Source organism: Nilaparvata lugens, chromosome 9 (genome assembly GCF_014356525.2).
Source record: "Nilaparvata lugens isolate BPH chromosome 9, ASM1435652v1, whole genome shotgun sequence".
Classification (NCBI taxonomy): Eukaryota; Metazoa; Arthropoda; class Insecta; order Hemiptera; family Delphacidae; genus Nilaparvata; species Nilaparvata lugens.
The window spans coordinates 10,854,722-10,880,179 of record NC_052512.1 but is presented as its reverse complement, the minus strand read 5'-3'; the positions used below and the strand labels follow the sequence as shown (position 1 = coordinate 10,880,179).

Sequence of the window (25,458 nt, the reverse complement as noted above, 5' to 3'; positions counted from 1 at the left end):
AAAAATCTGGTATATCAATCGATAGGCAATTAAATTTACTAAAAAAGTTATTGCTGTGGAGTTTTTGTGAAACCAACGGTTTCTGAGTTATTTAAGAAACAAAATTTTAAATGACCCCCATTTTGTTCTATGAATTTTAAAAATTATCATAATTTTTCTAGCTTTGTCTAGTTGTTATAAATGATCGTGCAAAGTTTTAATTTCGTATGTTTAACCATTATTCAGAAAAAAATAATAAGTGAAAAAAGCAAAATGGCCGCTGTGTGAGTAACTGAAGACTTCCGGACAATTTAAATATGATATTTAGATATGGTTTTTACCCAGGAACAATGCCCTAGAGTATTGGTAGGGAGTTTTTACACTCTGTATATTAAGGTGCGTACAGATATACACACCACAAACATAAGCAATTCACTTTTTATCAGCTGACTATATCTGTATTTTTACAGAAACGGTAAGATACAGATATAAAAAGCTTGGCATCAGCTGATCAAAAGTGAATTGCTCATGCTCGCGGCGCGTATATCTGTACGCACCTTTATAAGTGCTTTGTGTCCTTCTTTTGAGGCTCGGATGACATCTAGCGTTAGTCAAATTCATCCCATACATTTTGCAAGATGTCTGTCTTCTCGGACTGTAGCTACTGCATTATAGTGTGTTTTAATTTACTTCGTACTTGGAGGGATACGGTGAGTAGCGAAAAGGTGGGATGCAGCTGCCGCGGTGTTGCCGGTGTTGCCGTATTTACACGGTCATTCACGAGTGAGAATAATGAGTACTCTCTTATAAGCCTACAGACGGGGAAAGAAGAGGCGGTCAGTAGGTACTTTCCATCAAATCAATTTTGGGTACAAGAAAACTCTATAATAATGATGATGATGGTTCCTTGATCCATTCTGAGCTGCGATGTATTAAAACACTTTTTCTCTATGTATTTAACACGACATGCAGTCAAAAGATAAATTTTGACTGCATGTCGTGTTAAATACATAGAGAAAAAGTGTGTCTGTGATGAAGAATTAACTGATCTACAAAACACAAAGGGACACAATATGAGCCTACATAGTCGACATTACTTATTTTGACCTTGATGGGTATAAATAATATTCATAGCTGAAGTAGGCCTATACGTCTGTGAGACGTCTTAATAAGACGTCTCACATAATATGTGAGTATTTCCCTTCAACCACGGAGTAATGAAGAGATTAATAAGTAATAGTTTGTGAGTCAAGAGATGAAATTTAATAAAAAAAATGCATTTGCTAATGCTAATTAAGTAAGTAATGCTAAGTAATGAGCAATAAGCACTTCTTTATTCTGTGCTTCTATGAAACTTACTATAAAAACTAGTGAGACCCTGGGCTGAAGTACTCGCTCGTGAGCTATATCATTCTGATTTTAAAATCTGCAGCTTGTTGGCTATTCTGAGAAAGATTTTTAAAAACCTATAGAAAATGTTAAACCTATAGAATAAGGAGGTGTTTTAGCTGGCTGAACACTAGAGTGACCTCTCTTTCTCCTAGCTTCTCCACTTTCCATCACGGATAAATATATTGAATACACAATAAAATGATTGTACACTTTGAAAATTTTAGTTGTAACTTATATTTAAAAAAACACACTCACGCACACTGTACAATCAAAAGACACACTCACAACTCTATAAATCTAATAATAGTGATTATTTTATGCAGAACACTGACCATATGCAAGACAAACGCAGAGCAAACCTTCTCTGGCGAAGTTATGGTTCAGAATGCACATGTGCGATACTGTGCGTGTGGGTGAAACAATCTGGCATCTATGCCTGTTGCCATGACTACCGCATGGTTCTATTCCTGTTCCAATTGGCTGAACTGGTTTGTCAGCTCCGACCTTCCAACCTAATTCCAATGTAAGTTTTCAAAATAGAGATACTTTTCATGTTATATCAATGTAGTTACTTTTACTCCCTAGGAAGTTTTTCTGTTTTTTTAGTCCTGAGAGCAAGAAGGGCTACTTCAGTATCATGTTCCAGGGAGTAAAGTAATACAGTGAATAGGAGGAAAAATATTATTATATTGTGCCTATAGTCAGCAAGATCAGAAGAGAAGAATAGTTGAAAGAAATCATTCACTGCTGGAACCATATTATTCATGAATGAAAGCCACTCTTACTTCAATAGCATGCATGCATACCAGCTTCTGAATAATAAAAGTAGGGTAAACCAGCCCACGTTGAGACACCAAAATTCAAACAGCTATAACTTGAACAAAATAGAAAAAATCTTCATTTTTAAATTTTATATTGTATCTGCTTACACTTTCATCCTTGAGGATGGTAACTGAATTGATTGTCAATTAATCTTTTTATTGCAAAAACAATTTTTTTGGGAGTGTCCCAACCTGGGCTCAAGATCGGCCCACAATGGGACATTCCTTGATCAGGTTGCATTAAAAATAATCAATTCATAATGTTTGTTAATTTATTAAAAACATATTTTAATTTACATTTCATTATAAATATTACTGGTAAAAAATTTATATTATTAATGTATATAATACATTATTTAAAAATCTCAAAGTATGTGTTTGGATCAATGCCTCTGAAGCAACATTACAGGCTATAATCATGATATCATATTTATTTATAATTTATTTCATTAATATCTAGCCTACTTTAAGTAAACGATTTTATTTTAATAGGAGCATTTTATATGATTGAAGTGTCCCAATGTGGGCAGATGGTCATGGCTTTGTTTTAGACAGAATAACTGGATTAAAAATGAGAGTACAGTAATGTTCTATATGTCAAAATATTCATAGAATAATACAGAAGGCATATTAGCTGTGAGACTTTCCTTGAATGGTTTACTTTTATTGGAGTGAAAAATGAAACTCCTCTCCTCCAAAAAAAACTTTAAGGTGTTTTTAATTTTTTCTTTATTACGACTGAAATTATCATGTCTGTAAATAAGACTATGAACAGCTTATAAAACAACGCAGTAGTTGCCAGCCTAACACTCACTAATTTCCCACAATTTGAAGTGTTCTAAACGTGGGCTGGTTTTCCCTACATTTGTTCTGAGCAAATTTGCTGGTAAGTGATTGATTAGAAGGCGACTCTTCAATATCTCTGCCGATTCCTCATATATCTTTTTTTTTTGAGCAAACACGAGCCAAATTATTTATTTCAAGGTGCTGAATCCGAATCAGAAATTGGAAATCTTCTATCTTCATTCTTAATCGATTTGGGTTTTTGATGACAGATCTTCATCTAAAACGCCTGCTATGATGCCTGAAGAAAATCGCCAGAGCAATTCGAAAACACTGATCTGCCAGCAGAGTTTACTTGGAACGTCGGCTTGCAGATACACAGATGACGGTGTGAACACCTTAAGGCTGTGCAAAGGCTAAAAATAAGCTTTCTACTGGTGATATTTTTCCAAGTTTTTCGATCTGTATATCATCAAGCTATCAAAATGAAGAAGTTTTCTTAGGAAAACATTTTTTTCCGATCATTACTTTTTGAGATATGAGCGCCTGAAGTTTGAATTTTTGGGACAGAACATTTCAAATTCGGTAAGATATAAATCCATGAGATTTAAAGGATGGATTCTTCATGGTATTGTTGATCTAGTAGAACAAAAATTTTCTGAAAATATCAATTTTTAAGATAGTTATTCAATTCACTAAAAATAACCAAATATAACTCAACTAAGAGTTATTTTTAGTAAATCGAATAACTATCTTAAAAATTGATATTTTCAGAAAATTTTCATTTTACTAGATCTAAAATACCATGAAGAATCTATCCTCTAAATCTGATGGATTTATCTCTTATCGAATTGGAAATGTTCTGTACCAAAAATTTAATTTTTAGGCGCTCATATCTCAAAAAGTAATCATGAGAAAACATTTTTCATTTTGATAGCTTGATGATATAAAAATTGAAAAACTTTGAAACATATCATGAGTAGAAAGTTCATTTTTAGCATTTGAGGCTCTTCGAATAGCTTTTTTCTTGAACTTACATTTTGTTTTGGTCAATGTCACTTGGACTTACTTTTCATTACACCACCATGAGTAGGCCTACACTTGTACCTCAATTCATAATATAGAAGTTCAAACTTTAATTTGTTTTTCTTTTTCACTACTATATTTTTCAAATCCTGGAAGGATGTAAACTTCATGATTGAAACATTGAAACGATAGGTTTAACTTATAGTGAGGTCCACGTTATAATGACAGTAGTTAAAGATAGGAGAATAGCGATGCCGATTCTCTGCATTAATTAATTATATCTCTACACTGTCAAAAACATAACTGGCATCGTTGTGGACCTAGAAAAGGATAGTACCACCGGCTTTGTCGAATGATTGACAAAAATAGCAAAACCAAAGTTGTCAAATACTGTCATTATAACGTGGACCTCACTATAGAAATCATAACCATGTGACCCTAACTGTAGCCTCAGCGTTTTAAAAAGTTCATTCACAGACTCTGCAGAGCTACAGATTTTGGTGTGAACATTACTCTACTGTATGGCGCATGTCATGTTATCAGTCGATCAATAAGACGGAAACAACAACCTGTAGATCTTTTGTGTGTAGCGAATACGTTACCACTCCACAATATCGTTACTCACTGCTGACCAGGATCAATAAGATAGTAACATAACCTAAAAGAAGATATTTATCAATTCTTCCAAGGTAAATAGTAGCTAATGGGCTTTGAATTTCACTTTTCAATACCAATATGCTTGTATTATTCGGAATATTTGAATGTTTTCAGATATTAAATACAGATAACCAAAACGAAAACGTTAGCCTCCAATGAAAATATAAACTGCGCTTGCGCTCTACAAGGCATTATTGCTCGTAGATCGCCTTTTCATCAAAGATCAAAGATAGCAACAACAATTATAGATGACTTCTAAGTTCTATCTAAGCATCATAACCTCAAAAATGTTGAGTTTGAGGATTTTTCATTCTTGTGGTTAAAGTTTACAATAAATTAGATAAATAGAAGAATCAAAGTAAAATTGATTAGTTTTTTCTATTTGATCATTCCACCTGATCAAATACAACTCATAGTGTTGTTTTCTACGTTGTAATCTTAATTTCTTTTCTACCTATGACCCAGCGAAAAAGTTGAGACGCAATATAATTAAGGTAAGTTGGATATTTTTGCTATTTAAAAAGCGAATAATAATTATTGTCGAATTCTAACTTCTTTTCAATTATTACGAAGAAGAATGTTTTTGCAAAAGTAAAATAATAAGTTAATCTTGAAAAGAATTTCTTAAATAAAAAGAGCGTATAAAATCTATAGTGTGGTCCACGTTAAAATGACAGTGAAAAAGGATAGGAAGAAAGCGTTGCCGATTATCTGCCTTGTCACTGCTTTCATTAGAGAATAGGTGATACTGGTAAAATATTGCCTGGTCATTATTGTTTAAAGTAAAATATTGTTTATTTGCCAAGAAAATTTATTCATCAATGATTCAATTTTCACAATTGAGATGAAATATTTTATCATTTTATTCTATTTCTACATTCTTGAGAAAATATCTGGTAACGTTGCGGAGCTAGAAAAAGATAGACAAGGATAGCAAAACTAATGCTAATAAAATAGGCTTACTGCAAGGCCAATCTTTAGATTTACCTACACTATATATATTGACTACGGTAGGCTATGCCAACTGTCATTACAAGACCTTACCTAATTTACAAGTGGCTTAAAAATTAAATTTCATGCTGTTATTATGATTGAGATCTATATGGGAAAACGGATAAGCCCAGTGGTGCCAGTAGACCGTTTTCTGTGACTCAATACAGCATAAGTTGAGATGTGATACGATTTTATTTCATATGGTTGAATTTAAATTAGTTTTTAGGCTATATCTTGTACTATTAAACGAGCAATTTCTGTTTATATGTTTAGATATTTAGATGTTTATATGTTTGTATTTCACCGGATCTCGAAAACGTCTCTAACGATTCTCACGAAATTCAGAATATAGAAGGTTTATAATATAAAAATTCGATTGCACTAGGTCTCATCTCTCGAAAAACTCGCTGAAGGACATTAAAAGGATAATTATTATTCATCCTTGGAAAAACAGCTGATAATAATTATTTCGTCATCTGTTGATGATTGAAGTGAGTGAGCGAGTTCATGTGTGTGGGACTGTGTCAAAATTATGACTCAGCTGTTGAACTTTTGTAATCATTCAATCAGGTAGCCTACTTAGTGCCGGTTGCAAAAAATCCGGGTTATTCCCAATCCTGATTAATTCCAGTAGATCCACCTTTTTGAATATTTTGGGTATTCTCTGATTTGAATCACGTAAAATTAATCAGGATTAAAATTTAACCGGCCTTTGTGCAACTGGGCTTTTGTGAGAAATTTTTGCATTCCTCTGGGAATTTATCTCAATTTACTGTGATTAGATAGAATATTTCTGTATGAACTATGAATGTTATAATATTTCTTCCTTCGTAATATATTCTTTATGCCTTTGTTCTCCAGAGCGAAGCTCGATCCCCGATATTAACTTAATTTAATTTCATTCTCATTTTGAACTTTTTTCCCTAAATTTGTTTTCTAATACATGAAATGAGTACTAAAAAATCATGTTTTTGGACTCAGGGGACCTTGAAACGTATAGAAAACTTGAAATTGGGCTACCTTATTTTTTTTTGGAAAGCAATACTTTCCTTACCTATGGTAATAGGGCAAGGAAAGTAATATATAAACAGATTAATTTAAAAAAGAAAACAAATACATCAAATATTTCCCAGAACATTTTACTATGACTTCCAAAAGAATAAGTAGGCCTACAGTTACTTACTTGTTACTTGTTTAGTCTCCTCCACAGTCAGGTGACCGGGGAATCGTCAGATATCTTCCCTTCCTTTCGCGTCAGTCTTGGTCCCCAAGGAGCTCAGCTCAAGGTCCTCAGCTGATTCGTTAGGTATCGATTCAAAAAACTGTCGATTGATCCTAGATCGATTGATTCATTTAGAACAAAAACAAAGAATTCTAACCTCAAATGTACATGCAAACTTTTACTTTTTTGATCTGCCAATAATAAATAAGCCGCTTTATAATTTTTATTTCTGTCAATGAATTCTCATTATTGTTGAATTACAACTTTGCTTGGTTCTCTTATCGCTTGAGATAATATGATACTCTTTATCACCAATAACATTCAATTTTACTTGAGTGGTACTTTGACTAGGCTCTCTTTCCTTTACATTTTATAATTCTATTAAAGCTCAATAGTTCATTTCAAAAATATTTTGTGGTGCTAAAATACCACGTGACAGTATATACAAGGTTTTTGGAAATTTTGCATTTCAAGGATAATATAAAAGGAAAAAGGAGCCTCCTTCATACGCCAATATTACTGAAAAAATCAGACTATAGAATTATTCATCATAAATCAGCTGTCAAGTGGACTAAAATACTACCCGTTCAAAAACATTGAACATCTTGAAAATGTGTCTTTTCATCAACGTTGGTAGACAGTGTTGTCTACTAACTTCGTCTTTCCATTAAGCTGAGGACATGATTTTAGTTTAGAGTTTGGAGTTATTGTTAGAAAAAAAATTTAATACATCTTTCTATTTTAATCTGATGAAAGACAGAAAGTTTTTAGGACAGAAAGTTCTATGTTTTTTATAATTTTTTTCTAGACATTTTAAATTAATACATTTATTCATTAATTTTTGAGAAAACATAACAACAGGTCAATGTAACTTACCGAGCGCGAGGTCTACTGTTCACAGAACTACTATTTATACACAGTATCTATAGGTGGTCAGAGATGTGGTTATCATGTACGGAAGCTGCTATTTCACTTGCTGGTATATTATGGTAGCAACCATCTATACTTGTAGCTGACGTTTCAGTTATTCTGGTTGCTGGAAGGTCAAATATGTCACAGCCGTGTTGTATTAAAGTGTTCTTCAGGTCAATGAATTTTGTATTCTCGGACTTTAAGGTATCTATGTTTGTGTCACCAAGAATAACTATTTTGTTTTGTTTAGCTGAGTAGTCTTGGAGTAAACGTCCCAGGTGGGTGAGGTATTCGTTTGGCGGCGTTTGCAGTAGCAAAAAATGTTTTACAACTATAGACTTTGCAAAATCCGCTAGTAGAGTTGTTTAGTGAGTTGTAAGTTTAGTAAGTTAATACATTACTATTGTATTCTTATATAACTTTTGAGTGAAAAAACACTTATATTCTTTGGTATGTCGACGACCGTTTCGTGCTGGTGTTGCACATTCTCAAGCCAAACAAAATCTTTCTGAGCCAACAAACAGAAACATTGATCGTCGCCACACCAAAGAATGTGAGTGTTTTCCACTCAAAAGTTATATAAAAATACAATAGTAATAATTCCAGTGAAAACAAGATGGATAATCAACAACAAAGTTGATATACTTTCAATAACTTCATTAGCTGACTATTGACATTTCTTTCCAATCAATTAATTCTTCAATCAAATTTTCAACACAGAACAGATATAGGCTTATTTTTCCCAAACTTAGATAAATTATCTATTGACCCCCTGGGTTGAAGAACTCGCTTATGAACTTTTGTATTGATCTCTTAAATCCGCAACTTGTAATTATATAGAGTTTGGTGAGAATTATTATGGAAACAGCTAAATACAGTCGAACCTCTCCATAGCGAACCTCCACTTATCCTCTACACAGCGAATTTCTATCTGGTTGTTGGAGCCAGCTCTAGTTTTCATTTTTCGTTTTTGAATTGGACGCGCGCTCCTCGTTCAGTTCGTATTTCTTTCACTTGAGTGCATCGCGCTCACTGCCGGTAGGCTATTTTCTTTTTTCAGTTCAGTCTCGCTTCGTAATAGCTTGCCTCGAGTTGGAATTGATAATTATTATTCGTCGATCATTTCCAGAAGAAAATCGTTCTTCAAATTATTATTTTTTCGTTAATGTTATATCGTACACCATAAACCTACGTTTGGAAGAGTGTTTGCCAAACTCCCTTTAGTTGAAAGTTTTAAACTATTATTTTTCGATTGGAAAGTTCACCGATCTATAGTCTTTAAAGACATTGTAAATATCTCGTCAGAAATATATGTGCAACGTTATATGATGGAAGCCGAATTTACCAACAGTAGATGACAATTAAGCTTGCCTTTTCACCATCCTTGATTCATCTCCTACCTCGGGGACACCTGAATACCTTACCTGGGAGTTGTAAGCTCAATAATATAAATATTACATTAGGTACTCTGCAGATTTTCGGTGAGTTGCTCTTTTATATATTCATTGCATGTACTTGTTTCTGTAGAGATATCACTTGTTTCTTTTCTATTCAATACAGTCCACTTTACATCAAAATTATTGATTACCAATTTAAAATCAATATAAATTTCTTAAAGTTGAACCTTAGAGTTTACACTGGTCCACCAGGCCAGATTTTATTGGCTATTTTTTATTCAAATATTTGGCAAGCACTTATCCAATTTTATTGTAAATCGTTTGTGCATGCTAGGGTTCAAACCTGTTTGTACATTATGAATTGAGCCGATCAGTTGGTTCACTCTTATCTCTATTGTCCGTTCGGAACCGTTACTTTGCAATGCTGATAACGTTATCGCTTAGCTTGCTTCGTCTATTGAGCTTTCTCTGTTCAATTTGTACTAGCATTATCATTTTGCTTGCTTGAATCATCAATGAAAATCGTTCATTGTTGCATTCGTAATTTTATTCGAAAATTAGTAAATGAAAATCATTAAGACCTTTCCAATATCCAATCATGAGTGAAAAGAAGTTAAAGCTCAAATGAGCTAAACTTGAGCAATATTTCTATCGTATTCAACGTACTTTCGAATTGTCGAAAAAGGCTTTAAAAGAAGAAGCTAGTGCTAAACAATTTCTAATTCTCTATAGTTCCACTCTTAAAACTGTTCAGGATTATGAAGCTGTTGAAATGGAAATACAGGAGCTTGAAATGGAAAAAGACCCGGAATTTGTACCCAAATTTAGTAGTTCACATATGGAAATGTTCGAACATATGGAAGCAATTGCTAGTGAATTGAAAAAACGCAGTCAGGTTGTACCTAGTGTTTCTACCCCGGCTCAACCTGTATCTTCCAATAAGGATTCGTCTAATATTTTACCGAAAATTGAAATTCCTGTGTTCAACGGAGATCAATCAAAATGGGCGGTATTCTACGAAATGTTTAAATGCATGATTCATGACAACAAATCGATTCCAAATCAACAAAAGGTCCAATATCTGGTGTCCAAACTATCTGGAGAAGCGGCTAATATTTCACGTCATCTACCACCTATTGCTAATAATTATGAAATTATTTGGGATGCATTAATTAAGCGGTTCAATGACCCCCGCTCACTCTCAAATGTGTACTTGAAACAAATTTTCGAATTCAATTGTCTAAAATCTGAGTCTCGTGCAGGTTTAGTTTCTATAGTCGATCAGTTCTGTGGTTCAATTACTGCTTTAAAACGCCTACGAGGTGAAGATGTATCTGATGCAATATTTCTGTTCCAAGCGTTGAAAATTTTAGATCCTGTTTCTCGAAAGGCATTTGAAGCTTCAGTTCATACTAAGGATGATCCCACATATACTGATTTTGTTTCATTCATCGAAAGGCAGATTAAATCGTTACCGCATGACGAATCGTCTAAACAATGCAAGCCAGTAGTGAAACCAATACCAAAATCCAAAGTGTTGGTTGTTCAATCGAATTCGCAAGTGACCAAATCACCGGTAAAAATATCAGAATGTCTGAAATGTTTGATGACAAATCATAAATTGATCAATTGTCGTCTTTTTCGTCAGTTATCACCTTGGGACCGTTTTCGTTTTGTTAAGGAGAAGGGTTGCTGTTTGAAATGTTTCTCGCCAGCCCATCGTAGTAAAGATTGTACTTCTTCCAACTGCGAGGAATGTAGTCAGAAGCATAATTCGCTTTTACATTTCGGAAATGCTTCAAATTCGTCATCAAATTCGGATGCGAAAAAGGTAGAAAATAATACTATTACCTGTTGTTCTATCGATTCGAAGTCGGCACCGTATAGTGTTCTACTATCAACTGCTCAAGTCGAGGTACCTGATAAGAGAGGTAGATTGCACAAAATAAGAGTTTTAGTTGATTCAGCTAGTCAAAGTCATTTCATTACTCGTAAACTTTGTCGTAAATTGCAACTATCGATTTCTCCTTTCCAATTAATTGTGAATGGTTTTGGCGGAAATTCGCAATCAGTTTTTGGTCGTACTTTTGTCACGCTTCAATCTCGACTCGATTCTAGTGTTAAATTTTCCATTGAACCATTAGTTGTCGAAAAAATCATGGAACAGCTTCCCACTAGTAAAATTGATAATTCTAAATTATCAATTTGTTTGGTCTTCGACTTGCTGATGAAAGTTATCACATTCCCAGCGAAATTGACGCTATTATAGGAGCTGAATTAGTGCCCCATATTTTCCGAAATGGTCGTGTGGAAATTGATTCGAATTATTTGATGGCCTTGGAAAGTGTTTTCGGTTATATTTTGATGGGTAGAGCCCCTATTTTAACTCAATCTTCAGAAAATTCAACGTGTTTGATGACTTGTCTAACATCACCGTTGGATAAGTTAGTTCGAAAATTTTGGGAAGTGGAAAGCGTTCCAGATGTAGGAAAACAACTCACTGCTGATGAGTTAGAATGCGAGAAGGATTTTGCATCGTCCGTTCGTCGTGAAAATTCGGGTAGATTCGTTGTCTCATTATCGTTTTCAAAATCCCCTGATTGTCTTGGTGATTCTTATGCTATGTCAGAACGTCGACTCATCAGTTTGGAGAAACGACTGGCACGTGATCCAAACATGCGTTTAGTGTATCACGATGTCCTCTTGGATTATCTCAAACAAGGACACATGGAATTGATAAAAAATCAGAGTGATAAAAGTGGTTATTTTATACCTCATCATGCTGTAATCAAAACTCAGAGTCAATCAACGCCTTTGCGTATTGTCTTTGACGCAGGCGCGAAAACTACTACTGGAGTATCATTGAATGATATACTTCATATCGGCCCCAAGTTGCAAACGGATATTTTCGTTCTGTTAGTCAATTTTCGGTTATTTTCTATCGCTGTAACTGCTGATATAAAGCAGATGTATAGACAGATTCTTGTCGATGAATCGTGTCGCAAATTTCAGCGTTTGTTATGGAGATTTTCGTCCAATGATCCCATACAAATTTTTGAATTAAAAACTGTCGTATTTGGTCTGAGTGAGTCACCGTTTCTAGCTCTCAGAACTGTCCATCAACTTGTTCAAGAAGAAGGTGAAAATTTCCCTGATGCTAAAGCTCGTATTCCGAGTGACATGTTTATGGATGATTTGGTGACAAGTGTGTCTTCTTTAGGTGAAGCAAATCGTCTTTGTAGTCAGGCTAAAGAATTGTTCGAGAGAGGCGGATTCGAACTTACTAAATGGAGTTCCAATTCACCTGAATTGATGAGTGATTTCTCGGAAGATGAAAAATCGACCTTGTCTAAAGATTTCGAGATGGGAAATTTGTTGGCTGTCCTAGGTTTGAAATGGCAACCTGGTAGTGATTCGTTTTGTTTTTCAGTGAATCCTAATCAGTCTGTTCCTACCAAACGTCACATTTTATCGGTAGTAGCACGCATTTTCGATCCTTTGGGACTCTTGTCACCCCTAACTTTGTTTCTTAAATGTTTAATTAAACAATTATGGAATGCTGGTCTTGATTGGGACGATTCAGTACCTCCCTCTATTGCGCTTCAATGGGAGACATGTCAGAAGGAGTTCCCTTTATTGTCCAATCTCTTCATACCACGTCATTTAGGAGTGATGAATGATTCGAAAATTACTGTCATTGGTTTCTGTGATGCATCGACTTTAGGTTATGGTGGTGTGATCTACATAAAATCTCAAATGGATATGCAACCTGCAACTATCACATTGTTGTGCGCTAAATCAAAAGTCGCGCCATCTAAGACTTTATCCATACCTAGGCTTGAATTATGCGCGGCGCTCTTGCTCGCTGAATTAATACAGGTTGTTGTCTCTGTTTTGAGCCTTCGTTGTCACGTGACTCGCGTTGTTGCATTATCGGATTCTACTGTTGTCTTACATTGGATCAGGGCTGTCCATCTAGATGGCAATCTTTCGTCGCTAATCGAGTTACGAAAATTCAAGACTGTCCTATCAACGACTGGTTACACGTGGCAGGAAATTCAAACCCAGCTGATCCCATTTCGAGAGGTTTATCCCCTTCTGAAATAATTAATCATGATTTGTGGTGGTCTGGCCCCTCTTGGCTAATGTTAGAAGAGAGTGATTGGCCCGTCAAGGTCGATCTGGAACCTATAGAGTGTCTACCTGAGGTCAAGGTTCACTCAATTGTCACTGTAGTACAGTCGGAAAATTCATCTATTAATTCGATTCATCTTTTAATTGCTCGTTGTTCCAACTACCAACGTCTATTGCGTATCATGGTGTTAATATTGAAAGTACTTCGTCTATTGCCTAAACCTCATGAATTAGATTTCGATTTGGCGGAAAAACATTTGTGTAAAGTCGTACAAAAAATTCATTTTTCGAAAGAATTACTGGAATTGAAAGCTGGGAAAGAATGTACTTCTCATCTTCAACAACTGTCACCCTTTCTTGATCATGATATTATTCGTGTGGGTGGACGTTTACAAAATTCTGAGTTGAATTATGACAGCTGTCATCCGATTATATTACCGAAAAATGATCCATTGGTCACGCTTTTGATTGATTATTTTCATGAAAAGCACTGTCACGCTGGACCTCATTTATTGGCGTCTATTTTGAGACAAAAATATTGGATTTTATCAGCCCGTGTCCTTATAAGGAGTCATGTACGAAAATGTAACAAGTGTTTTCACTATCGTCCCACTCTTACACCGCCGAAAATGGGCAATCTGCCAGCCTGTAGAACTCTGTCGTCTAAACCATTCGTCCAATGTGGAGTTGATTATGGTGGACCCATTCGAATCACCATGGCCAGGCGTCGGAATCCTTTCATATTTAAATCGTACATTTGTCTTTTTGTCTGTATGGCAACTAAAGCCGTTCACATTGAATTAGTTTCGGACTTATCGACCCAAATGTTCTTATCAGCTTTTCGCCGTTTCCTTGCTCGACGAGGTCCTTGTAAGGTCATGTATTCCGATAATGGTACCAACTTCGTCGGCGCCTATGATGAGCTAATAAAATTGTCACGGATGCTGAACTCCAAGGAATATCAAAACCTGCTCCAGAATGAACTTGCTGATCATAGCATTGAGTGGAATTTCATCCCGCCAGGTTCACCTCACTTCGGCGGTCTTTGGGAGGCGAATATAAAATCAGTAAAGTCACACCTGTTTCGAGTTATTGGTAACCAGTTGTTGACTTACGAAGAATTGAACACTGTCTTAGTTCAAATTGAGGCTGTACTTAACTCACGCCCGTTATGTCAAATGAGCGCGGATCCGAGTGAACCCCTCGCCCTCACACCGGCTCATTTTCTCACTTTGACACCTCTTAAGTACCTTCCTATGTTAAATGTGGAAGATCGTCCAATGAATCGATTGGATCGGTTTGAATTAGTCAATCAAATGGTTCAGTCTTTCTGGAGTCGTTGGCGCAAAGAATACTTACATGAATTACAAACCCGTGTGAAATGGTGTAAGGATTCCACCCCTCTCACGGTTGGTACAATCGTCCTAGTGGATCAACCAAATGTCGCACCGTTGAAATGGCCTCTGGGGGTGATTGAGGAAGTATTTCCCGGTGCTGACGGTGTCGTTCGAGTGGCTATGGTGCGGTGCGCCAATGGTCGCTTCAAAAGGCCGGCTACAAAGTTGTATCCGTTGCCTACTCAATAATTTTCCTTTTGCATTTTTTGTTTTATTCTCGTTTTGTTTTATTTTTATTTCTTTCGTCGTTTATTCATTGTTTTTTTTCGTTTCTTTGTTCTCTAGCCTTGTCTGAAAATAGCTTTTCAGCCGGGGGGGGGATGTTGGAGCCAGCTCTAGTTTTCATTTTTCGTTTTTGAATTGGACGCGCGCTCCTCGTTCAGTTCGTATTTCTTTCACTTGAGTGCGTCGCGCTCACTGCCGGTAGGCTATTTTCTTTTTCAGTTCAGTCTCGCTTCGTAATAGCTTGCCTCGAGTTGGAATTGATAATTATTATTCGTCGATCATTTCCAGAAGAAAATCGTTCTTCAAATTATTATTTTTTCGTTAATGTTATATCGTACACCATAAACCTACGTTTGGAAGAGTGTTTGCCAAACTCCCTTTAGTTGAAAGTTTTAAACTATTATTTTTCGATTGGAAAGTTCACCGATCTATAGTCTTTAAAGACATTGTAAATATCTCGTCAGAAATATATGTGCAACGTTATATGATGGAAGCCGAATTTACCAACAGTAGATGACAATTAAGCTTGCCTTTTCACCATCCTTGATTCATCTCCTACCTCGGGGACACCTGAATACCTTACCTGGGAGTTGTAAGCTCAATAATATAAATATTACATTAGGTACTCTGCAGATTTTCGGTGAGTTGCTCTTTTATATATTCATTGCATGTACTTGTTTCTGTAGAGATATCACTTGTTTCTTTTCTATTCAATACAGTCCACTTTACATCAAAATTATTGATTACCAATTTAAAATCAATATAAATTTCTTAAAGTTGAACCTTAGAGTTTACACTGGTCCCATGACATTTTAGAGTTTTGGCTGCTAATCTACCTCTATTTAACGAATTTCGAACCTCTCAACAATAAAGTTTTATCTTCACTTCCACATGCAAAATGTAGTGTGTATAGAAAGCAGACGGTCATTTTCAAGGAATCGTTTAGTTTCCGCAGAAAGGTGAATAGACTAAAAATAATGGCAATTCAGGTAGGAAGAAGATGGCAATTCAGGGTGGTCAATAGAGGTTGAAACACATGTCGGAAATTGAATGTGAGTTACTGGAAATGTAGAATTCCACTTGTCATTCGTAGACCAGGCAGGTGAACGACTGGACTTTCTCATCCTTGCTTTTGTCACACATTTCAATTTTGTGACATTTCACAAAATGTCACTACCTACGTTCCCGATGTTAATACATACCATAGTTGAGTACGATGCTAAGAACCATATTCATTCAATTACCGCCCTTGATATAATAAGATCCATAAGATTGTGGCAGTTTTCTTGAAAGAACAACCTCTCAATAACGAATACCTCTCTGCAGCGATTTTTTCTCGGGATAATCGACTTTGTTATACAGAGGCTCAACTGTATTTATTTTACAAGTAGTATGATAATATATGACAGTAAGTTCCATGGGGATCCTATTCCAATTGAAAATAAAAAAAAAACAATTCTGTCACTTCAAAACTTTTGTCATCGATTTCAGATGGAACCAGCAAGGACAGAGCACAGTGATTCTGATATTTCTGACGGATGGAACTTGATAGAAGCCAATGAGACCTTGGCGAGCTCCTTGAGTGAGACTGAAAGTATCGAAGTGATCGGAGATTCAGAACTGGATTCGGCAGTTTCTGCGGCAGAAGACGGCAGCAAAAACGAGGAAGAGTCGAATGAGAATCAAGAATCAGAAGCTGAGGATGTGGCACAAAGACCTCTCACACCTCCGGTTGAAAATAGTAATGCCAAAGGTGAGTTGAATCATAGAGAAAAGATTGCTATGACTTATTTTCTCTATCTATCTTTTCTACAGTTAAGTAAAATTACTACAAACGTTTTTGATTAAAAAAATCATATAATAGTATCTTACGTAACAAGGATGGGAAGGAGCCTTTTGCAGGCGAGAATGATGTTTCTAGTCGAGGCATTAGCCGAGACTAGAATTTCATCTGAGCACTGCAAAAGACATTCACGTCCAAGTAACGTACACTATTTTTCGTCATAATAATCTAAAGAAGAATAATTGAGAAGTAGAAAACATTACCTGCTTGTGCTACCGTTACTACATGCATTCTTTAAACATAACCTAGTTCCAAATTCCGAATCAGGAATTTTGTGGAAGTTGACAAACTTCCACCTGGAGCGCTGTAGGTGTTTTGTTTTTGTTTTTTTGTAGCAGTTTTGCTGTTCCTCTTTCGGAACTAGGAAACATACTCGACTGTAAAGAAACAATACGGTTCCATTACAGTACAGTATGCTGTAATGAGAATCATATGTTTATTTGTTCTGCAAACAGCTATTTACCGGCTTGATTTCATGCATGGAAAACAGCTGAGATTGAATGACTATGACAAAAAATCAAATACAGTATAGTGAGATTGTAGGATTTTGTAGGATATTGTAGATATACAACAACAATAGCTACTGTATAATGAACTACTGGAATTATTTAAGAATCTCTATTATTGAAGTTGATTGATAAATCATGTAAATATTTATTTTTCGGATGGATATAATATTATGCCAGATGTAATTTTTTTATGATGCCCACTTAAGCTACTAGCTTGTGCATAGGTCATGGATAATGCGTGGGATCAAACGTTCATGCCCACCGGCGGGATTCGATTAGTGACAAGGGACCGCCAGGAGACTCAACAGTGTAACGCCTTATAGTCTGTATTAAATAAGTTTAGACTTGGCCCTCCAACCAAATAAAATATAGAGCCTCCAAACTGTGTAAAATTGCAACATTCTCAAATGTCTAATTTGACCACAGAATTGTTTGTAGAATGTCATCGCTGATATTCAAGTAGAGCTGAAAAAGTTTCAAGTTTGAAGGATAAAAAGGAGTTGAAATAATAAGACGTTGATGTTGTTAATACCACTTTAATTTATTCGAATATTATTCATCTTACATAACCAGGTTTCATGGTAACACCTATCACATCTTCAGCTGAACTCGAGAACTTCAGAGTTCAGCTGAAGATGTGGTAGGTGTTACCATGAAACCTGGTTATGTAAGATGAATTGATTTTCGAATAAATTAATGTGGTATTGAAAACAACAACGTCTTATTCTTTCAATTATGGAGAAATACTATAACATCTCATACCATACAAACAAATTATGATAAATAGTAAATTGAATTGTTTTGACAAAATTGAAAACATCGCTAAAATTTTGTTTTCTTTTTGAATATCACTTCTGTCAGAATCATGGGGTGTTGTAATACGTAAGAAATTTTCATCCAAATAATGGGGACAATGTCTTCTTCCTATTGGTGTCCGGATTTATTCTATCCAACCTGTAAATATTTTTAAATTGATGACTATTTTCGATAATGTCAAGTCATTTCGAGCATATGAAATTATCGAAATGCTAGAAACTTCTTTAAAAGATGGGTGGTGAAAGCAAGAAAGTTTCTCAGAAAAAATGAAATTTTTCCGATTGTTGAAAGTAATTGAAAGATCGTATTTTTTAACTCCTGAGAGGCCAAAATACGTTCTTTCTACTACCTTTGCAACAAAGAAGTTTCTAGCATGTCGAAAACTTCATATGTTTTCTGCTCTAAATGTCTCGAAATTGATGAACATAATCATTTACTAGAATATAACTATGTGTCGGATAAAAATTATTCAGACATCAATAGAAAGAAAACATGAATGTATTATAAATTTGAGATGTCATTAACATATGTTGATATAAAACTATAATCCAGAGAGACTACCTCTTCGAAACAGATGGTTAAAATTGGTAACTAAATTAATAACCAGTCAATTATGTCAGGTTGGCATTAAGTTGAGGAAGGTTTCTAAATAAGATTTGAGTTCTGGCACTTTATTATGTTAGTACCAAGTTGAAGAACTTATCTATACTATAATAAAGGAAAGAACTGGCTTATACACGTATGGGATAGGAAATTCACGTATGACGCATCATCACGTCTGAACTACTGAACTGATCGACTCGACATTTTGCATATAGATTCTTTATTTACCGATGGTGGTTATAGGCCTATTTCCAATAATTCTTCAAGATTCCACTACGTCAAGTGGTTAGAACGCAAATAGTACAGTGCGTCTTATCGCTTTTAGTTCCCCCTCTCTCTCTCTCTACCTAGCTCTGTTTATCTCGGAGGAGGAGGAGAAGGGTGCTATCTCCCGGCAGAGCTGGCTGAAGACCCTCAGTCATCGTTAAAACCGCATCATTACAACCGCACATTTAAGTCAATCCGCATTTTATGTATTTTCCTCGGTCCTCCGTATTTTGTAAACCCCTCAAAGTTAACCCGCGCTGTTTTTTTTCAGTTTGTCATGTCAAGTTTTTGATTAGAACTGGCAGGTAACCCGTGCTTCGCAAGGGTCTATTTTAAAACTTGTCAGGTGAATCTTGAAGAGTTTAAAGTAGACCTAGAACCATCCTTGGTTGATTAAGAATCTATTTACAAAATTTCAAGTCGATCAGTCCAGTTGTTCAGACGTGATGTTGCGTCATACGTGAATTTCCTAGATTGTAGTTCTATATTAAAACATAATTATTTTATGGACATCTCAATTTTATATTCATGTTCCATGAATGAAATTTTAACATCGATTAATTCTGAAAAATCTAGAAGTAAAAATCAAATTTGAGCTTAGAGGTGCATGAGATTGATATTTTTAGAATCTATGTGCAAAATTTGGAGATCAAAATCATTCCCGTTTTTCCGGTATGTAATCCACAAGTTGACATGTTTTGATGCGAACAAACAAAGAAGCACTACTCTACTCTCTCTTATTATATACTAGCAGGTAACCCGTGCTCCGCAAGTGTCTGTTTTGAAACTTGACAAACTGGAAATTTGACCGAGTGGAATCTTGAAGAGTTTGAAATATGCCTAGAACCATCCTCGGTTAATTAAGAATCTATATGCAGAATTTCGAGTTAATCAGTCCAGTAGTTTATACGTGATAATTAATGCGTCAAACATAATTTTCCTATCCCGTACGTGTATGAGCTAGCTCTTCCCTTGAATACAGATAAGTTCTTAAACTTTGTTCTAACATAATAAAGTGACAGAATTCAGATCTCATCTAGAAACCTCCCTCAACTTAATGCTAACCTGACAAAATTGGACTTGTTATTAATTTAGTTACCAATCTTAACCATCTGTTTCGAAGAGGTAGTCCAGTCTCTCTAGATTGTAGTTCTATATTAAAATATAATTATTTAATGTTATGGATATCTCTTTTTTATATTCATGTTCCATGAATGAAATGTGAACATTAATTAATTCTGAAAAATCTAGAATTAAAAATTAGATTTGAGCTTCGAGATGCAAGAGATTGATATTTTTAGAATCTATGTGCAAAATTTGGAGATCAGAATCATTCCCGTTTTTCCGGTACGTAATCCACAAGTTGACATGTTTTGATGCGAACAAACAAACAAACACTACCTTACTCTCTCTTATTATATAGAGGATAGTGGTGAATAAATAAATGTTACTTTGTGGGTATTTTTTTAATAAGGGCTGGTTTCCGGGTTCGGGATTCAGCCAAGTTCTATACTTTAACCGGCTTTAAACTATGGAGTCAGAAAATTGGCTTTCCGAGTCAGAGCGTTAATTTAGTCGAGGACTCAAATAGACCCTTGAGTTTAGAGATCACGTTAGACCCTGGAGTTATAATTTCGCTTTCTGAGTGAAGGGCTTATAAGTCCAGGACTTGATTTAGATTCTCGCCTCTTTCCGAGTCAAGGATTTATAAAAAATCGTTTAGTCCAGAACTTGAAACAGCGTGATTTTAAACCCTCAACTGGGGTAGGGTTTAAATTGAAGTTCTAGACTTTACTGAGCAAATACAATTCAGTTATTATTTTGGAGTAGATGTTTAGCAAAATAAATGTCATGGAATACCTAAATTATTTGAATTAGTCCATCTAAATTCATAATTTATAATTCGGAAGTTTATTTTGGAATAAAGTTCTACATGATATGCGTAAAAAACTAACCTTATTTTACGACTGTGACATAACCTAGAAATGTTCAAAGAAAATAATACAAGGATTGCCTTGGAATGGACATCATCACATCTCCCAATGTGAATATTATTAATCAATGGCATATTCAACATATTGATAATGATAATAATAATAAATTTTCATTCAGTTTTTTCAAAACAAATACATTTTCCAACTCAATAAGTAGCATACTAAAATTGTTATTCCAAAATCAATGGCAAGGGTCAATGATAAATAATAGCACAACGTAAAATGAAATGTTTATTTTTCTATTCATGTTTCAAAAGGTTAGGTTTTGCTTTGAATTTATAGATCTACACAATACAAAGAAATCGAAACGTATTTTCACAAAATAATTGTTACAAAACAGTTTGGAGAGCATTTGAATTATCCCGCTGCAATCAGCTGTTTTGCTATAGGCCTACTGCCAACAATACAAAAGCAAAATATTCAGAATTTCCCTCATGTTTACTGCGTTAAAGTCCTGGACTCAAATAAGTCGAGAACTTAATAGACCACGGAGTTTAGAACATAAACTCGTGACTCAGAAAGTTGATTTAGACCCGAGAGCTTATTTCAGTCCTGGACTCTGTAAGTCCAGAACTTATAGATCCCGAGCTCGGAAACCGGCCCTAAATGATAACAGTGCAAAATAACTTGAACAAGAACAATAGAACAAATATATATAACCAACAACAAAATGTGGAACAATTATATATTTGTATTACACATTCCAGTCTCAGATGCTACCTCGAGAAAGACCAGAAGACCAGTCATAACTGGGTTATTTTCCAAGAGGATGTTTAGAGTTGCTCATGGGTACTGTTGTCCTCCTGAGAAGCGACCCACTCCGATCTGTTGTCCTGAGAAGCCACCCACTCCGATCTCGAAACCTCCCGTCCTCCTGATGTTCTTTACCAACTTCTTCTTTATCATGTTCTTGGTCACAATGGCGTTTTCCTTGTCGGGAAATGAAGGTAAGCTGAATAATCTAAAATGATAGATTCAGAATACTCTGAATAACCTAGATTTTGATTTGGACTGTAGTCAGTGGCGAAGCTACCTATAACTAAAAGGGGAGTCTAAGAACACTTAAGCTTACCGCTTGTCTTTCAAAGCACAATTTTATTCAAAAGACGAAGAAGAAAACAGAGTTTGATGCAAATACTTCACCAGATCATTACACTCATTCATTGTATAAGTATTAAAAAATAAGCAATTATGCTAAAAGTTCAACAAATCAAGGATAAAATTCCAAAATTGAAAAAGGATTTGGTTCATTATTGTTGAGTAAACCAAAGCAAACTGCAAAACCGAGTTGTAGGTTAAGAGCAAGCCAAGTGTTAGACGAGCCACAAACCAACTGATTTATTTGAAATTGAAATCTTCAAATTTTTATAAGCATCGATGTTTGAAGACGATTGTTTCGATGTCGACCGTTCGATACATCGAGATCTAGACATCGATATAGACTGAACTCGAACTATGAACACAGTTGGAGTCTAGGCTTGAAGTCCTACTACATAGCTATGGTGCTACGTCACGTTGTCATAGCAGCCATACAATACGCCACGCCCATTATGAATGAATTGAGAGTCTCCTGAGTTGGAGGCTCACCATGCGAATGAATAGATAGCTATAGCCAGTCGGCTGTCGGCCGGACAGAGAGCCACAGAACAGTTTGAAAGTTGGTCTGGCCAGTTCTTTTCTAAATTTGCAAAGAAATTTATGCTAATAAAAAATAATATTCACATCAATAATAATTAATTTTGGGGAGTCTCAGACTCTTAGATTCTCCTTCAGCTTCGCCACTGACTGTAGTATAAATTTGAAAAGAGGCAGTTTTGGGCATAAGCCTGTTGTTCCTTCTCATATGAGTGTGATAATTGTACATGACTAGATAAATAGATATCTAATCAAATTTATTGCAAGTGGTTGGATGCCAGTAAAATGAGAGTATTAAGCCTGGTTTTCACTAGTAGGTTAGTGGTCGAGTAGCTGGCATGCTAACTCTACTGAGCCAACTCTTCTTCTTCGATGGCGCTACAGCCCAAATCGAGCCCTGGCCTCCTCAATACTGCGCCTCCATCCATCACCATCAATTCCTGATGCGAAGAAGTTCTGCAGCATCCTTTGAGATGCCATCCAACCATTTCAGTCTTGGCTTTTCCACCGGTCTTCTGCCTCCTGGTTGTCCCATATATATTTTTCTGGGAGATCGAGTGTCTGGCATCCGCTCCACATGCGCTGCTCATCTTTAGCGGCTCAGTCTGACATCTATACAGACAGGGGCGGCTCTTTATAAAGTGCAGCTAATTCATTGTTGAACTGAGTCTGAATTCATTCACTGAGCCAACTCTACTTTACTTAATTGGTCGAATAACTGTTTTCACAACAGTTGAGAATAGTAGCCAAAGTGTGTTGTCTAGTGAACAGAACTAACCTTTTAATGTCAATATTTTTTTTAATATATTAACACTTTGCAATAAGTAACAATACTTCTTGAACTTGATAGCCTTCGGCACGACTCTATCTACTATTATTTAATTGTTTATTGTTTTTGAAGGGACGGATTCAAGGATCCAAAGGTTCCCCACGGTAGATAAGGCAAGGTTATCACTTGCTCGGAACTTCGTCATAAACATCAGCTCACAAAGTCTACAGAAGTGTTTGAAGCCATTTTAAAGATTTATTTTCGTACGAAATCGATGTTACGCTTTTATTCTGAAAATGACAACATCAAAGGTGCACACTAGAAGAAAAACTAGATTCAAAATTACCTTAATTAGATTAGTAATAATATTGTAAATTATTACTAGATTTTGAACCAACTTGAAAATTACTTGGAATTAGCAATCTCTAGCTGATTATCCAATCGATCCAATAAAACAATAAAAATAGTTATAAATTTGATTGATTTTATTGTAGAATTATTTTTGTACGAATCCTTGTTCTGGTTCGATTTATAACATATTCTTCTGTTTGCCAGGTACTTTATTAAAGTTGTTGAACATTAAGAGATGTGATTCTACAAAACCTGGTAAGCTATTACTTATTCATGTTGGGTAAATAGTAAAGTTTTGTTTATTTTAGTTTAATTTTTGTGACAGAAAGCTGTACAATGAAGCAGAGCTTGCTCAGCATGTGACACGTGACACGTCAGAATGTTATAATCTCACATTCAATAGAAACAATGATTTGAGAGGTGGGTCTCTATAGTCAGATCCACGTTATAATGGCAGTGTTGAATTAGCAATGGTATTGCTATCCTTGTCTATCATTCAACAAACTAGATAGCGCTATCTCTTTATCGCTTTGCTCTGTTGCTATATCGTCTTTTAACAATGTAGAATTAATAACTAAGCTATTGGTGTCAACGCAGCTTTACTCTGTGACTGCCTAAAGTTAATATTATCAATTTGAATTTACAATTCGAGACCGCAGCTCGGAAAAAGAAGACGATGATTAGCTCATAATATCGGGGACCGAGCTTTGCTCTAGGTACTAAAGCATAAAACATTTATTACGAAAGAATAATAACATTCATAGTTTATACAGAAATGTTCTATCTAATCACAGTAAATTGAGTTTAATTCCCAGAGGAATACAAAAATTTCTCTCACAAAGGCCCGGTTGCACAAAAGCCGGTTAAATTTTTATTTTGATTAATTTCACGTGAACCAAATCAGAGAAGACCATTTAAAAAATATGGATATACTGGAATTAATTAGGATTGAAAAGAACCCTGCTTTTTCCCAACCAGCATCATTCACCTGATTGAATGATTACAAAAGTTCAACAGCTGAGTCATAATTTTGACATAGTCCCACACACATGAACTCGCTCACTCACTTTCATCATCAACAGACGATGAAATAATTATTAGCTGCTGTTTTTCCAAGGATAAATAATAATTATCCTTTTAGTGTCTTTCAGTGAGTTTTCCCAGGGATGAGACCTAGTGCAATCGAATTTTTATATTATAAACCTACTATGTTCTGAATTTCGTGAGAATCGTTAGAGCCGTTATCGAGATCCGGTGAAATACAAACATCTAAACATATAAACAGAAATTGCTCGTTTAATAGTATAGGATTAACAAAATATTCCATCCTTATAATGAAAATTCATTGACCGAGCGAAGTGAGGTCTAAGATTCAAGTCGACGGTTTGGCATTTCTCTTAATGTTTAAATGTTTATATGTTGCACTTTTACGGCGAAACGCGGTAATAGATTTGCATGAAATTTGACAGGTATGTTCCTTTTTTAATTGCGCGACGACGTATATACAAGGTTTTTGGAAATTTTGCATTTCAAGGATAATATGAAAGGAAAAAGGAGCCTCCTTTATACGCCAATATTAGAGTGAAAATAAGACTATAGAATATTATTCATCATAAATCAGCTGGCAAGTGATTACACAGATGTGTGGAGAAGCCAGTCTATTGCTGTGTTTCCATAAGGTCTATAGTTTCAATCAGGTACTTGTGGATGAGAATACTGCGTGAGGTCTACTG

The 25,458-nt window shown here is 35.4% G+C and overlaps 1 protein-coding gene across 1 annotated transcript in view; it reads left to right on the top strand.

Moving 5' to 3' along the window:
* The first annotated feature begins 4,666 nt into the window (after positions 1–4,666).
* The window catches only part of LOC111055192 (protein PFC0760c), a 72,769-nt gene continuing 51,977 nt past the window's right edge, over positions 4,667–25,458 (top strand). The window contains exons 1-4 of the mRNA XM_039435476.1: positions 4,667–4,690; positions 16,430–16,691; positions 21,678–21,917; positions 23,930–23,980. Coding sequence (XP_039291410.1) covers positions 16,430–16,691; positions 21,678–21,917; positions 23,930–23,980 — 553 coding nt within the window. The 5' untranslated portion in view covers positions 4,667–4,690. The remainder of the gene's footprint in view (positions 4,691–16,429; positions 16,692–21,677; positions 21,918–23,929; positions 23,981–25,458) is intronic.